This window comes from Chroicocephalus ridibundus, chromosome 10 (assembly GCF_963924245.1).
Source record: "Chroicocephalus ridibundus chromosome 10, bChrRid1.1, whole genome shotgun sequence".
NCBI classification, from domain to species: domain Eukaryota; kingdom Metazoa; phylum Chordata; class Aves; order Charadriiformes; family Laridae; genus Chroicocephalus; species Chroicocephalus ridibundus.
Window position 1 is genome coordinate 20550552 of NC_086293.1, and position 16164 is coordinate 20566715.

Genomic DNA, 16164 nt, shown 5'->3' on the forward strand with positions numbered 1-16164 from the left:
TTGCTAGCAGGAGCCTGAGAAGCAAAATGAGAGAATTTTAATTTCTTTTCTTAGGCAGAAGATCAATGGGAGGGGAGAGTGGTTGCCTAAGACGAGAGCTTTCCCTGGTATCTTGGGGTAGGAGAAGATAGGGAATTTCCCGGGACCATGAAGATCATCAACTGAGCAAAGATTAACAGACTGTACATCTATGAAAAAAAAATGTTTTTCTAGAGCAGCATCAGCCCTCCATGCTGTGGTTAAGGCTGTGCTGCCAGGTGAAATAATAGAGTTGTTCTTCCTTCTCCTTATCCATTTTTTCTTGGCTCTGCTTTTTCTTCTCCTTCCTGGTAGGTGGGTTGGAACGAAACACCAGCCTCCTGCCGCTCTGCAGAGGAAGAGGAGGCGCGGGTGTCAGTGCTGTGCAGGAGCAGCGTGTCCCAATTGTGCAGATGCTGTCAAACGGCTTCACGCAGCTGTGGGGGGCCGTGGCCCCTTGCTGCGTTTTCTAGGCAGTTTCAGTGTGCCTATTAAATGCCTTTTTTCTATTAAAAAACAAGCATCAAGCACCTTAAGGCCATGTGTGTGCGAGTGCTTCACCACCTACAAGATACTATTCCACCTGCCAGTGTTTTCTGACTAAAGCCTTATTTGTGTGATCTCAAGAGGACGGGAAGCTGGAAGTCCAAAGAAATACCTGTTGGAGCCTGTAGAACCCTCTTATTTTATCTTGGGTAGAGGGGCAGAGACTTAACGGTGCCTGTTCTCAGTTGCCCATGCTGTCACCGGCTTGGTGCATGGCAGAACTGGGATGTCCTCACCATCCTGTCGGCCTGTGAAACGTGCAGCCGGAGCCATGGCCCGAAGCTCCACGTGGTGCCTCCTGAGAGGCCAAAGCTCAGTTTGGGACGATGCAGAACATGCCAAAAAAAGGTATGGTTTGATGGTGCGGCTGAACTGGTCTAGGGGCTTGCTGCTGTTGGGGGGCTCCTGGTGCTGCCCTGTTCCTCTTTTGCTGATTTTCATAATACTGAAATAATATGTATTTTTTAATTTTTTTTTATATTTTAATATTATTTTTAATATTTTTATTATGTATTTTTTTAATACTGCTAGGTTAACAAGTTGAAATGAGCTAAATGAGAAAATTGGCAAGTAATGGAGGGGCCACGTGAGCAGGACACAAGGATAGGAGAAGGACAACGGAAGGACGCTGAGCTGGAATAACTCTCGGCACAACTGACTTCCCAGCAGTTGCTTAAGCTGGAGCCCAGGTTACAGGTCTGATGCACCTGAGCGCGTGTGCCCTCCCCACCCGCTATGGAGACTCCGAGTAACGCTCTTCCCTTAAACGCTTCATGTTCCAGTACCCCCAGCTTCTCCGAAGCGGGCTGTTGAGGCGAGGTGTTCCTATGGATTACTGCACTTACCCTTTTTTTTATAGTTGCCTGTGATCTTTCCAGGGCCCGTTGCAATCTTTCCTCTTGCTGCTGCTTCTGTTGTCTGAGCTTTTCCTCTCTGAGCCTTTTGAAGGGAAACAAATGAAGGATGGGTTAGACGTGATGTGCAGCTACGCCAGAAGTGCTTTTGACGCGCAGCTTGTCTAACAGCGTAAGACCACCGGAGCTCAGGGGTTTGGTTGCAGCTGATGCTGGAGTTTGCTGCTGGTGAGAGGGAAGCACCTGGAGCGGTTCATCCTACTCTTTCTGGAGGGAGGGGAGGAAAAAGCACGTCAAGCTTTGCAATTGGAGATGGCAGAGGGTTCTGTTACAGACACGCTCTGTACCACCTTTAGGAGGTGATTTATGCCTCTACGGTTGACCAGGACCAGCTTTGTGGGTGAACGATGCTTATTGTGTCTTAAGTTCTCACCAGTGCAACCAAGTCAGTACTGTGCAGAGGGGAGCAGGAGGGTTTTACATCCACGGAGCTAACTGGGCACAGTGGAGGCGGATCCTGTTAACTGGCTCCTGGTCCCTGTGGAAGTACAGCGCTGGAACAGAAACGGGCTCAAACTATTGAATGCTGCAGCGGAGAGGAAATGAATTCTTAACCTTGTCATCTTCAGGAAATTTTTAAATGCTCTTTGAAGGTTTTTCTGTTTGGTTGGTTTTGCTTTTTATTGGAGGAAGGGAGCGGGGGACAGAGGGGGAAGTGTCAGATTCCTTCCTGAATTCTTGTCCTTCATCCCCAGAGTGAAATAAATGTGTGTCTTAATTATTTGGTAAGTTAAGAGTGCAAAACCATTCACAGCACATCAGGAAGAAGCATCACACCCTTTCTACTACAAAGGTGAAGAAAGATGCAGAGAAAGAGCGAGCAGGAGGGAGATGTCGCTTCTGGCTTTAAATCCTCCCACTACTTTTTTTTTTTTTTTCTTTTTTCCTTCCTGCTCTGCTGGATCTGACTCAGCCGGGGATGGCCAAATAGAACCAGGATAGCATCAGCTGTCCAGTTGCATCTCTGCTGTTTGCGTTGGGAAATTTCATGTGTGTGACTGAGCAAAGAGGCACGTGTCTCATCTCAGAAGCTAATTTTACTGTGTTAAGTGGTTGCTATTTTAATTCAATAACACAAAGTTAACAGTTTTGTAGGATGAACAGTGGAAAGCTGGCATTGCTGACAAGCGCCCTGATGTACCTACTGAAGGCTGACAAAATACTGGGCCGTGTCAGACTTTGAGTGTGTTAAATAGCTACAGAGGAGCAATTTTCTATTTAATCAGTTTAAATGTTGTTACTGCAAATTTTCTTCTTAAAATGGTGATTCTCATCAGTTAATTTGCTCAGGAGATTTGTTCTTTTTTCTCTTCTTCCAGATTTTGGCTTTTTCTAATGTAGTTTCCAGGTCTTTTCTAAGGGAGCTGTGGGCTGCTGCTTGCTGATCGGGAGATACGAGCACTATGAACGTGAAACCCTTACAGAGGTGAAGTGGGATGTATTGGTCACACGGGCTTTCAGAGTGCTGTTATAGTGTCCCGGGTTGATCTGACAAATTTAGCTCTTTCAATGGCTTTGCTTTTGGCTGTCGACATTTGAAAACACAGGTCCCCTTTCCAGAAGAGGGTCTTGTCTTACCTCATTCTCTGTTCCGCTTTTTTGGCTTTCTCAGCCTGTTCTATCTTTGCTGGTGGGATTCTCTCTAAGGTATCCAATAAATCATTGAGCTGCTTTTCTATCACCATTAGCATCTGCACTGTCTGCAGCTTTGTCTCACTTTCTCCAGTGCAGTGGCAATAGACTTCTAGCACCTTCTTGTTCAGGCTTGTGAGCGTTTTGTCCTAGATGTGAGAGGAGATACGGTGAGAGACACAGCTGGGTTCTGCCCAGTAGAACCGCATCATCCCTCCAAAAGCCAAGGAAAATAGCAGACTTTAATTCCCTCAACAAGACTCAATCTTTGTTTCCCAGTTTGCTTATCACCAGTGGCTGGGAGAGATGGCTGTACTGAGCCGTCCTTCTGTCGGTCTCATCTTCCCAGCTTTGCTGTGGCCTGGGGCAGGTTGCAGCTGCCCGGTTGCCTCTGTGAGCTCCTCTCCCACCTCGTGGCAGCTGCATGGAGTAGACACATTTGCCCCAGTTTGCTGCCTCAGCAGTGCCCCGAACCTGCCCTTACTATAGCTCCAGTGCTGAGATACAGCGCTGATCCCTCCCCAGTGCGACCTTGTGTCTGCTTTCTTCCCAGGATGGACATGGCTGGTGGAGAGGAACCGTTTATGTGCATGCTAAACCCCCTTGCCTTGATCTCAGGATGTACCTGGTCGTCAGCTTCGTGTCCTCCAGAGGTAAAGAGGTGAACTTTGAGTTTCAGATCTGCTACTCTCTTTTCTTCCTTGGCGACAGAGGATCTCAGCGTGACTACCTGCTGTTTCAGCTCTTCTAACTTCTTCTCCCTAGGCCAGAAGAGAAAGGAGATTATTTTGAAGAGGCCACCTCTGAAACACGCCACTCCTCTGCTGCTCTCCGTCCTGGACCGTCCCTCCTGCTGCCGGCAGATGGAGGTAACACTTCACGCCGTTTCTGGGGAACTTGCACCAACATCTCTGAGAGCAGAGGGATCTTGGGGCTTTTCTGGAGTAACAGTTACTATGCTGGTGGGGGGGAGGGAGGAGTAGCATAGTTAAATGTTCAAGATTTTTTAATAAGTCAGCGGGGCAAGTAGGTTCCATTTAAAAACTTTCACCAGGGGATAAGCTGCACTTTAAAGTGGAATATGTGTCTACCTGCCATTGAAATACTATATTGCAATTACAGTTGGGTTCCCTGCTGGCTTCCTCTAGGAAGGGTTTGCATTGAGTCAGAATAGGTGCTGGTCTGGATCACTCCAGGACATGCCTTGTTTTTTCCTTTGATCTTCCGTTATGAGAATTACAGGATACTTCTGGCTTATGTTCACTCCAGGATGCTAAATGCATCAGTTCCCCAGCCTGTGCCTTGAGGACTAAGGAGCTAGTCCCAAGCTCAAGTCCTGTCTATCTCCTGAATTACGTAGAAGGGAGGACACTTTCTAGGAGCTCACAAGATGGTGAGTTGGGTGGGCTGTGGCTGGGCTCTCAGGTGTGAGAAAGAGCCTCTTTGTTACGTGCTGCGTGAACAGCGTTACGTGTGGTCTGCAGCATGCAGCCTGCTGGCGAGGTGCTAGTGGGGGCAAGAGAGGGTCACTTATGTTTGAAAGCTGGGGCACAGGGACTCCTTCCCGCCACCAGCAGGATCACACTTACGTGCTTTCATGTGTGGTGATGAAAGTGTGCTGGACCTTTTCCAAACTTTCCTCGGTCTCCTGGGAATTCTGGATGAAAGTCAAGTTCTCTTCCTCCATCTCCGTGAAAATAGACAGCAGTTGTTGGGGATCAGTGAAATACAACTCAGGCTCCTGGAATGGAAGACACATGGTGATGAGTTTTTGTCCTCCTCTAGCTTCTTTTCCGTTGAACTACATGGAGGTTGGTCTGCACCAGCCCTGGTTGTTCGAATACTCTCCCATGCAGGGAGGCTCATGACTGTCCACGTACAAATGTCTCCCACCTTCCTGTCATGTGCGTATCTTGATGCTACCTCAGTAGCTCACCCCCAAAACAAGTCGCATTTTGGGGAGTAAAAAGTGGTGCAAACATCTGTGAGTGGGAACACTTCCATTTCCAACATAAACCAGTAACTTCACTAATTTCAAAATCTCCTATTATATGATGTCATATCTCGTCGGGGGATGGCAAGCTTTGAGGTGATGGTAGGTTTCTGGCAAGTGGAGGGGCAAAGCTAAACTAAGTTATTTATAATACGTGTTGCTAAAACATGAACATTTATGAATGTATAAACATACATTTATAATTAATGGCCGCAGTAATACCATAATGAATGGCTAAAAGGTGAGAGACATTAGTAACATCGATAAATGACACAGGACAAACAGAAAGTGTAAATATTTCAAGATGAGACTTCTGACCTCATCTTCGTCCGAGCAGGTTTCGCTCTCTGTGTCCTCCAGTAAATTTCTGAAAAAAGCATTTTGTGTATCAGGCCCTTAGAGAAATGATAGCTCAAAGGAGACCTTGTTAGTGAATTACGAACACTGTTGTTGTTTGCTCTTGCTGTTTGCTCCTGAATAGTCCTTTGCACGTTCACACGTTTGCCCCCCCGTGGCTGTGGGCTATTTGGGGGTCAGGAGGAGGTAGGGGCCACGCACGCACGCACGCAGCGTGGGAGCTGTGTCTGTCCAGAAGGAAACTGCCCTTTGAGCTGCTCCGGGCTCTGCTGGCCAGTAGGGTCAGGACATGACGCATGAGCCTGCACGGAGGGTGTTGCCTTTAAACTTGATGGGAGACTGGGCTCTTGGGCGATGGGAAGGCAGAGGCAGGAGCCTTTTTAAAAAGACTCAGGCAGCAGTATGGTAAGTGTGGAGAAAGCCTTGTGCTCCCTGTGGGATGTGGTACTGCTCCTAAATGACATGGCGTAGCCACCATGGGAATCTGAAGGTTTTACCTGCCCTAGGAGAAGGTTGTTGAGTGCTTCTTCCTCTGCACAGCCCACTACCGTTAACCAGCAGTGTGTCCTCTTTCTTCCCTGCTCAGGCCCAGGGACAAGCCAGCACAAGAGCTGGAAGAGTAAGGTACGAGGTGCCTGACTGATGCTGGGAGCAGAATCTGCTCATCCCCTTCACTTGCACCCGTCACCCTGTGCCATGGAGGGGTGAAAAACCTCCATTTGCATCATCTTAATGTCAGCCTTGCTTGTGTCCGCATCGTTCCTGCAATGTGGCAGCAGCCCAGTAACTGCAGTGGCTTCACGAGGGGTGGCACATGGCAACCCTGCCTGGGAGGACCTGGCACCGGCAATGCTCTGAGTGGAGGTGGAGGAAACGACCCTGCAAGCAATGACTTAGTTCAAACTCTATTGATGGCCTTTTTTTTTGGCCTTAGGAGACTCACCAGCCACTCACGCTTTGCTTTTCCAGGTAATTTCGTTCTTTGCCTCAAGAAGCTGGAGCTGGCCGTACATTTCTCATACTCCCACCCGCCCCTGCTCTTCTCAGGCTGGCCCTGCCGACCTCACAGCAGCGTCACTGTGCCTGCATCCCAGCATCTGCCATCTGAAGGCTCTTACTGGAAGTAGACAGTCAACGCCATGTGGGTCTACAGTGACCTTGGACCTTCGTTAATGGCAAAACCACAGGCAGCTATTTGCGTGGCAGCTGTGACCAGCAGAGTGAACCAGTAACTCAGCCACAAATAGGCCGCAGAGAAGCTTTGCTACAGATGCCCAAGGTCTATGATTCCTCCTGGGGTCAAGGCCCAGACTCTTTGGGCAGGCTGTCAGCAGAGGATTTGAGGTTGGAGCTCTGTTGGAGTAGGTACACAGGTACTGACTTGCACACCTAATGGCTTTCTACTGGTATTTGGATTTGTTCCAGCAAGACCGAGATGTTGGTATGCTCACAGTGAAGGTGAGGAGCAGGTTTCCTCTATACCGACTCCCGGTCAGTTGAGTGCTCTCTACTGTACTTAAGTCTGCCATTTGCATTGTCTTGTACTTACAGTTTTCTTGTTGGTAGAGACTTCGGGAAGTTTTTGAGATGCGGCCTGACCTCATGTAGTGAGATGACTGCCAAACTTTGTGAAGGCGGCAGGGAATTTGGTGGATCTATATGACTGGTAGTATAGGGACTGGCTGTCAGACCCTGGCCTGGAGACAAGACGACATGGACATTTGGAGCGTGGGGCTGTCCTAGTGAGGAGTGGGCAGCTCTTCCCTGGCACTTGTCCTGCTCTGCAGTGGTTTTAGGTGAGCCACTTTCTTCGGTAGCTTTGGTTGCTGTTTTCAAATCCTTTTCCTTTGTGTGCTTTTTTCCATGTTCCTCTTGCCACTCTTTTGGAGATAGTTTGTAGAGGAAGTCCCTGTACATTTTGTACTTCTGCAGAGTATTCTTGAATCTGGATATATCACTGGGGTGAGAGAAGTGGACAAAGTGGGTTAGCAGGGAGGAAAGCCCCTGTTTGGACAGGTTCTTCCTAACTCTTGCTATTCACCTTCACTCAGAGAAGGGACAAGAGGGCACATGTCTTCATGAACGTGCAAAGACAAATAGGAGCCTGCCCTGCGTTCTCTCTGTGGTTCCCCATGTGGGAGCTGTCTGGTCACGTCTCTGTGGCCAGACCCTTGCTGTGGCACGCGCCTTGCTAATTTGGGAATTTTTACTTGAAAAGGAACAAGAGACCGTGCCAGCTCAACTCATAATGGGAATTTACTTTTTTTTTTTTTTTTTAAAATTCTTCTTTCCCCAGGTCACCATCAAAATGCATTACTTAGTATTGTTTGGTTTTCAATCCAAGACTAGGCATTTAATTTTAGCTTTGCAATATTCATACTTTTAAAAAATATCATTAAAAAACTAGTTGATATGTTTTAGAAAAAAAAAAAGCCAGTTATCTGGAAAACAAAAGCTGAAACATTTTGACTCTTAAAATTTAACATGTTTGGAAATCTTTTTCGCCGAGGGCTATGGGGGTATAGCACCGTAGGGGCTGTTAAAGGCCAGGCAGGAATAGCGTGCAACTGTTACCTTTGGAGGTTCTCCATTTGGGAAGTGATCACCTGGATCTCCGTTATTTTCTTTGTCTTTGCTGTGCTTTCTTTTTCAGCACTAGGGAAGAACGCATCAACGTAAGCCATAAAACAATTTAGCAGCAAGTGGGTAGTGAACCGGGGTGCATGTAAAACAGAGAAAAAGAAGCGGGGGGGGATGATAGAAATCTCTCTTATAGATGTAGCCCGAGTGATGCTTGGCTCCTGCCTGAAGGCCCTGCTTGCCCTGGCAAAGAGAGTATGGGGTCCCAGTGACGCTTCCAGGTTAGGGCCTTCCTAATTTGGCTGCTGCTGAGCATCAATTGCTGCTCTGACCTTGTGATACCTGTAATGGACCAAAGTTTGCCTCACTTAGAGGGACTGTTGCTGCTCTGAGGGGTTGGGCAGAAGCCTCTCCCTCTCCTAAGGGGGTTGTGAGAAGAACAGAAATGGTGGGGTCAACAGCAGGTTCCTTGCTGCAGCCAAATCAAGGGCTTTTGCAATGAGATGTTTCCCCAGCTATTGGTCTCCTTCCTCTTTTTCATGGAATGTGTGGGGAGAAAGTGCCATCAGGACTGTAACTCTGGGAAAACTCAGACAGAGCATTCGAGGATGGATGCTAGCCAAAACCCCACAGGGAGGTCGAGCAAAAGACCTCCTGTGTCCAGCACAAAAGAGCACACAAGTGGTTCCCTCAACTTCCATTACATTTTCAGGGCTTGAACAGAGTTTTTATGGTTCTCCTTCAGGAACTCAGCAAACATGGCAGCATCCTTGTCCAGGTAGTATTCAGCCTTTTCCAGTTTTCTTTCCTCAGTCTTTGCTATGTTCTCCATCCTTTGAATCTCATCTCGCTTTACTGCTATGGCATACTGAAATGAACCCAAAAGGCAACACAGTCACATCAGTTGGTTGGTTTTAAAGGTATATTGGTTTAGCTTTGTTCTTGATTACCTTATTGCCTTATAGCTGTTGGCCGAGAGGGTAAGGATCTTGAGCCAAGGTATGTGTCTTAGTGCAAACTAGGTACATAGAGGCCAGGAGGTGCTTCAGAAGTAACATAGCAAATAAGCAGTGAAACTAAAGACAGAATCCAGAAGTCCCAGCACTGCGTTAACTCCTGGCTGCCAAAGTTTGATTCAGTTGTGTTACAGCACAATAATAGGGATGGATAACGGGGATGTTCCAGCATGGCGCCTTTGTTTTGAGTTCAGAATGGCTCCCAGCTATAATTTATTTATGGGGTAGCAAGAGCCAGAAGGTTGGTATATCTGCATGTCTCACGAATGAAATAGTTGCAGGGCTGCTACTGGATGGTGTAAATGACCTATGTTCATTTCTTTCTTGATTGGGGGTTGCTGGGCTATAGACTATGGGTGTCTTCAACACAGAACTTGGCCAGTCAGTTCATGAGGTCTGATGTGTGCCTCTTTGGTGTGAACTCTAGGCAGTGGATCTCAGGGGGGAAAAAAACCAAAAACAAAACCAAAGCAACACAGGGAAGAATAATTAAACAAACAGAAAGTAACATTCTTAAAGCCAGGTACCTCAAGTAAAAATATCTCTCTTCTGTCATTTATGTAGTCATGGAAGGTCTCCTTCTCTAATGGGTTATCTGAAATTAGGATATAAAGTTGATCAGACTAGTAGGGGAAATATGGCCAAGGCAAAACACAGTAAGTATGTAGGCTGCCACAAGCACATGTGTGGTTGGTGCTGGAGCCAGCAATACCGATCCATTTATTATAGTTTTGACCTTGTTTTGGATGAGTTTCATAAGGGCTTTCGTGGAGTAAGACCAGGTAGGATGGAGTGGAGAATCTGGTCCTTACAAAAGTCTATGTCCTCTAGACATTAATGGCAAAGCTACTCCTCATGTCAGAGGCAGAAAGTTTAGGCCCACATCCACTAAAATCCAACTTTGGGTCAGCTTAGTAGAAATACCTCCATGACACAAGGTCCTGCAAACTAACAGCAGACTCACAGCTCATTCTGAGAGCTCCCGGCTACTGTGAAGGCCGCAGGGGATGGTGGAACCCAGGCTACTGTGGTGGGGATGACACATGCTCTGTATGTAAATGCGTGAGGTGGAGATGGCCCAGACACACAGAAGCTGGCGAGATGCAGCATATAACTATTGCGTCTGCGAGAGCCCAACCCACCAAAGTCGGCTAGAGCTAACTGCTACTCCCATCCCCTCTTCGATTTTTGCTTTAGGCTGTTACCCAGCTGAGCAGCACCACTGCAAAGATGGTAACAGTTCCCTACCTTTATTAGTGGCTGTCTTCCATGACAGAGTCTCCTGAAGAGTTTTCAGTCTCTCTTCATTTGTTGCCTGTTTTCTGGCCTCCTCTTCTTCCTCCTTTTGCAGAGCTTTCCTGCACCCTTTTTGCTTTGCTTTTATTTTAGTGGAGTAAGTCATTTTCTCGTGGATTTTCATGGTCTTCATCCTTTCACGTTCCTATGAGGAGAAGTCAGTTACGTGGACGTTTTGATTATGTACTTTGTTTGCTGTGGTTTTTAAAGACTTGAGGGGTTATTCACAGTCTAGAAATTTGCAGGCTGCTGATGCCCTGCTGATGCGTGTTTGCCTGGTTTATCTGACTAATATTCAATCTTGAGTCAACCAAAACACTTCTTCTTAGCATTTGTTCTCATTGGTTTGTTGATTTGTATTCTGCATCCAGCCACCAGCTGTGCCAGTTTGTACCTAGTTCCCTTCCTGAATTATTCCTGGGAGAGAAGGGAAATTTTCAGAGATTCACCCTTCAAGTCCCCTAGTAAAAGGGAACAACAACAGGACAGCCCACGCTCAATACCGACTCAGTCCAGCTTTCACAAAGGCATGTAAACCTTCAAGTTCAGATTGAGAGGATCTATCCAAACCCACTGCAGAGCTTCCTGGAGGGTAAAAGGTTGTTCATGCTCAGTGCTTTCACACGGGCTGAAGTGCAATTCATTGCTGTCTGCAGTTTGGGCATGGGTTAGGCTGAGGACATCACTCAGCAGACATCCTTAGTGCACTTCTTCCTAAGCCCTTCCCCATATTTGTATAGTGACCTTCAATCCAAGCGAAAACCAGACTGTTTCAGCCATCAGTGTGAGGTGAGGAGCCTTGCTTAAGCTTGTTTGGAGACCTCCCTTTGCGACTTAGAAACAAAGACCTCTTGCTTCCACACTACTGCCTGGCTTCTGCAACCACATGCAATGCTCAGACCTCTCCAAGATGCGACAATCTCTCCCTGACTTCCCACCCTCTTTGTACGCCCTAAGGAAAGTCCACTGCGGAAATAAGAAAGAGACATTCCTGAGCCCTGGCTCTCTGGTCTGATGGGTTGGAATTCCCTATCTTATCTAGAGAAACCAAAGGCATGAAACCCGTGCTGTCCTTCTTCCTAGGCAGTCACTTTGTTGGCCGTTCAGAAGAAGATCACATCAAACATGGGAATACACCTTCCCAAGCAGAAAGCCCTGTTGAAGTGAAAACCCAAGAGATCTTGCATCAAAGCTTTGTGTAAAAATCAGTGCTAACAGCACTGCCTGATCTCCAGGAACAGGAACGTGCAGCGAATCTACCTCGAAGTGACAATATCCAGATTTTGCACTGGCAACCAGCAAGCCGGTGCTCAGATCTGGTCTTGGTAAAGTTAATCTCTCATCATGGACTTCAGTGGACTTGAAGTTGATCTGGGGGAATCTCAGCTGAATCTGGCAGCTAATATTTCTCTCATGCACTAAATATTGGTATTATAGTGGTTGGTAGCCTGCCCTAGTAAACTGCTTGTATATCCATTGGTTGAAAGCATGTGTACATACCGCCTTGGCCTTTTCTCTTTCCTTGTTCCTTATTGAGAAAATGTCTATTTCTGGAGGCATTGTAAAAGGATTTTTCATTGGGTTTTCTTCATCCTCTTCTGGGCTGTCTGCAAAAAATGGATGAGGATGTAGAAGACACGAGGCAGAATATCAGGCCCCAGTGCCAAGGGCCTCTGATCTGCTGCATCACGCCTGAAGGGTGGGCAGCCGTGCTCACAGCTGCAGATGTCTAACGACGCTGAATCAACAGCCGGGAGCTGGATAGGGCTTATAACAAGCCGGTGACATAACTGAGACCTCTGTATCGTTTATGTCACTTGACCATATCTGCTGATCGGCTCAGAATTTCAGCCAGGGATTTTTGTAAGTCTGGAGCTATTTTACCCACCTCATCTGATGGTGGGCAGAAGAGTCTGAATACAGGCCTTTCCTTTGACCTAAGGACAAAAAGCTGCCAGAGCATCATGACCTTACCTGACAGCACAAGCTGAGTTTCCGTTCCAGATTTGGAAGAGAGACTTTTAGATGTTGACTCTATATGTAGAGATGGCATCTTTGACCCTGGTCCAAGGAAAACCACAAACAAATCAGCTGGGACGTGCCAGTAACTGATGCAGTAGGTTTTACAGCAGTGATGGGCCTAGGGCCTTTCTGGATCTTAACCACTGAGCCTTTTGTGTCCGTAGGAATTAACAAAAAGCTTCAGTAAACTGGAAAATATTTGTGTTCTGACCCCAAAAAAGGAGGTGTTTATCCCTGGCTTATGTGAAAGCTGTGTAAAACACAGTCCTCACGCACACACTGATGGGAAAGTAAAGACAAAACCATTTGGAGAGAACAAGCAACTCGGGTCCCTTGCCTCTTGTTCCATCCACATCTCCACTTCTGATCCACACCCGTACTTTTTCATCCTATCGCTGCTTCACAAGCAACATTTTAACTCCCTAAAGCTCTTACCAGTAATTGCTTCAGCACCGTGGGTTCCTTGCGATAAGGCTGAATGATTGTTGGATGGCACAGACATGCTGTGGGGAACTCTGTCGTGTTTAATTTTAGGCTGGCAAACTGTTGAAGGTTGGGTTTTTGTTTCTCTGAATCCGGTCTCTTTTTGTAGTCTTTGTTATGGGTCCTAGGGGAAAAGGCATAATTGTAATGATCTCACTTACAAAGAACAGATAGACCATTGTTAAAGCTATCCTTTAATCGACAAAGGCAGCAAGCTGGGTCCAGTGAGGTATTAGTTCAATTGATGCAGTTCTGCTGCTGGGACCATTCCTGATCTGCACTGGTATAAGATACAGCAGAAAATATCCTCTTCCGCTTGCACTAGTCTTAAGGCTATTTTAGAGCATTGTTTTTTGCACCGAACAGCCTCCAGTTTTTATATATTTTGAGCTAAACTCATCTGGCCTGATTTCCATGTACGTCCTTGGTGCTTTGTGTTTCCTGTTGGCTGTGTTTCTGCAGCTGCCCAATTAGTACCTTATTCTTTGGAGGTGTCAGACTTTCACTGTTGATGAGACACAGAGGCTGAGGTAGAATTTAGGCTGTTTGAACCCATCCCAAAAGTTCTCGCTCTCTTTTTCAGTTCTTGAAGTACCTTTTCCAAAAGCTTCCTTGACTGGTCGCTTAGATTCCATGTCCCTCTGAACTCTGCATAGCTTAATGGGATATTTTTCTCTAGGGGTCCCTCATCTACGTCCTAGAACAACACAACCCCTGCTGATGGGGTGAGTTTTGGAGAAAACCCTATCAGGGCAGGGGTAGGAAAGCAGTCAAACGCCTGCAGCGTTCAGTTGAATAGACTTTGTGAAATATGCAGAGCGGTTGCAGCAAACACCTGGAGGTTCAGCCCCCTTAGCGCACACCTTGGCTTCTGTAATCTAAAACCCTTCTCATAAAAATCTTCTTCATGTGTTGATTTAAATTCCTGCTACAGGGAATGGGACTTAAAGGCAGGACTAGACAGAGGATACTGGCATATGGAAAATAATTGTCAGTGCAACCGTCTGAGATAAGAAGTGCTTTATAATATAATTTTAGCAAAGTGTGGGAAACTGTTTCTAAGATTAACTTATAAATATTCATTTTATCAAGGTGTTTTTTGTTTGAGGTGGTTGGGTTTTTTTACTAGATTGTTTGCGCATCACTTTGCAAATAATGCCAAAAGCTACAGAAGCACTAGTTGTGCTAATTATAATTATTAAGCTCAATAATGCAAATAAGAAACTGCTTTGTTGCTAGAACCATTTGGCATATCTTTCACTGCCTCTGACATTTTTATGTTTCAGTAGCTACATACCAATAGGCCAGTAGGATGGGAATCAATAGATAAGGCATTCACGGTTTTAATTTACTGAAACATTTATTCAGTGCTTTTCCCTAGCACCAAGCCGCTGCGCTGAAAAAAATATGCCAAAGTAAATATGCCAACAGGTCTAAAAAAATAATTCAGTAAAATCCATCCACCATGTTCTCAGAGCACTGGGTGAGCGTATGTTTTATACGCTCAAATGATTTAAGTGATACCATCGCTTGCAGAGAAGGCTCATTATCCTTTCCGGGAAACCACTCCGGGTTTTGAGCTACAGAGCGACTCTTCCAGGGACAGATGTGTCCCAGTTCCCAATACATACCCCCCCCTTGCGGACAGGAGAAGATGGTCAGTGCCTGCGATTTCCTGGCGGCACACGCCAGCGCCTCCACTTGCCTGAGCGAGACACTGTATCGGATGTCGAAAACAGAAAAGAAATTGCTGTGATTGCCCTCACCCCTTTATTTTTTGGTTTCTCACCCAAAGAAGAGCTCCTCCGGGCTCCTTTCTGCAGGGCGGCCGTGGTCAGGTGTGGAGGTGGATGTGGCTGTCGGCTCAGCTCCGGGCTTTCCCCGTCTCTTGTTTGCACTGCCATGGAAACCTGCGCTCCCGTTGCCGGGCGGCCGGCCCGCAGGCATGAAGGGATCACGAAGGGATCCATCGCTCCCTTCTGGCGTTACGCCTGGGTCCCCTGGGGCTGGGACAAGTGTCCCTACCCCGATGGAGCAGGGGATCCTCCCGGAGCTCGGCTGCCATGGGAGGCGTTGCAGAATCACCTGCCTGGCTGCAGCGTAGGCACATCCATAAGGCTCCCGAGCAGGCGGCTCGTCAAAGTTCCAACCAGATTTTGGGGTGGAAAAGGAGGAAAACTTCTGCGGTGTAAGAGGTCTCCCTGGCTTGCTGGGTGCTTTTTTCGTGATTTCAGTCCACATGGCCTGGGAATCGGGTGTTTAACCCCATCTCTGCACGAAAAGCAGTGGCTTGAGGAAATGGGAGCGGGAGCATCTGCTTGTGAAAATGACTGTAATTTATCATTTCACGGCCTCTGCCTCCGTCTTTCTGTTTGCAAAGTCTGAACAGTCACAGCTGGGAGAGGATGTGTGGTATGGGTGAATGAACTGTCATTTACTGGAGGTTCCCCAAGTCGATAGTGCTATAGAAACCCAAATACCGCCTTCCAAAATATCACACAATCCTAAAGATGATTTGATAAAATATCAGTTGAAAAATTAATACATTTTAATGTCAGAAAAGATCCTAAAATCCCCATATTTACTCTTTCGTGTTTCTGAGAAGACCAAATCAGTTCCAAATGGATCGTGTTCTCTAAACTCTTTAGACTCTCTATTAGTACAATTTCAGCTTTCTGAAATAGCAGTTTCTTTCACTTACCAATACATTTCCAAACAGCTTTCTCCATCTGAGTAAGTCACGCAATAAATAGCATGATTTTCTGTAAGTGCAAACTCCCATTTGATTGTTATAGTTCTTTTCTGTAATTGCTGATTATCAAGAGACTGGATTCAGGGAACAGAAGGAAAATGCTTATACAGAAAGAAATTTCTCTCTATTCTGCACATGAATGCTTTGATTTTTAGCAGTGATGCAGAAAACCATAGTGCTATCTTTAGTATGCTTTGGGAAATTTCCCACATGTATCGGGGAGTATGTATTAAAAATGAGACTATAGAATAACTTCCACTACCAGAAAAATAATTCAGGAATAAATTGTACTTAAGATGCAATTTTTCTAAAGGCATAATATCAAATGGTCTTTGTTTGGAAATACCAGTTTGTTACAGAATTGCGAATTTGCGGCAGTGGTAACACCACAGAAACAGATAATAGAAAACTAAGGCAGTTGAACAGCTGTGGCTCTGTCTGGCATAGTCTCTGTACCAAGGAATTATACAATTAAATATTCATTGCTCTGTTCTGTGTTATCCCTGCTAAGCACTTATTTCCCCAAACTAGAACGGAAATTAGTTAAAAGCAGAG

The 16164-nt window shown here is 46.3% G+C and overlaps 1 protein-coding gene across 1 annotated transcript; it reads right to left on the reverse strand.

Moving 5' to 3' along the window:
• Positions 1 to 23: 23 nt before the first annotated feature.
• CFAP100 (cilia and flagella associated protein 100) lies at positions 24 to 14724 on the reverse strand. Its single transcript, XM_063347913.1, has 15 exons — positions 14647 to 14724; positions 12810 to 12981; positions 12327 to 12413; positions 11853 to 11959; positions 10305 to 10497; positions 9584 to 9651; positions 8745 to 8908; positions 8035 to 8115; positions 7010 to 7417; positions 5422 to 5470; positions 4700 to 4851; positions 3736 to 3871; positions 3057 to 3259; positions 1410 to 1503; positions 24 to 367 (listed from the first exon to the last, which is right to left on the reverse strand). Exons 2-15 carry the CDS (start codon positions 12874 to 12876, stop codon positions 221 to 223), a joined length of 1956 nt encoding a protein of 651 aa, XP_063203983.1. The 5' UTR covers positions 12877 to 12981; positions 14647 to 14724; the 3' UTR covers positions 24 to 220.
• Between the last annotated feature and the right edge of the window lie 1440 nt (positions 14725 to 16164).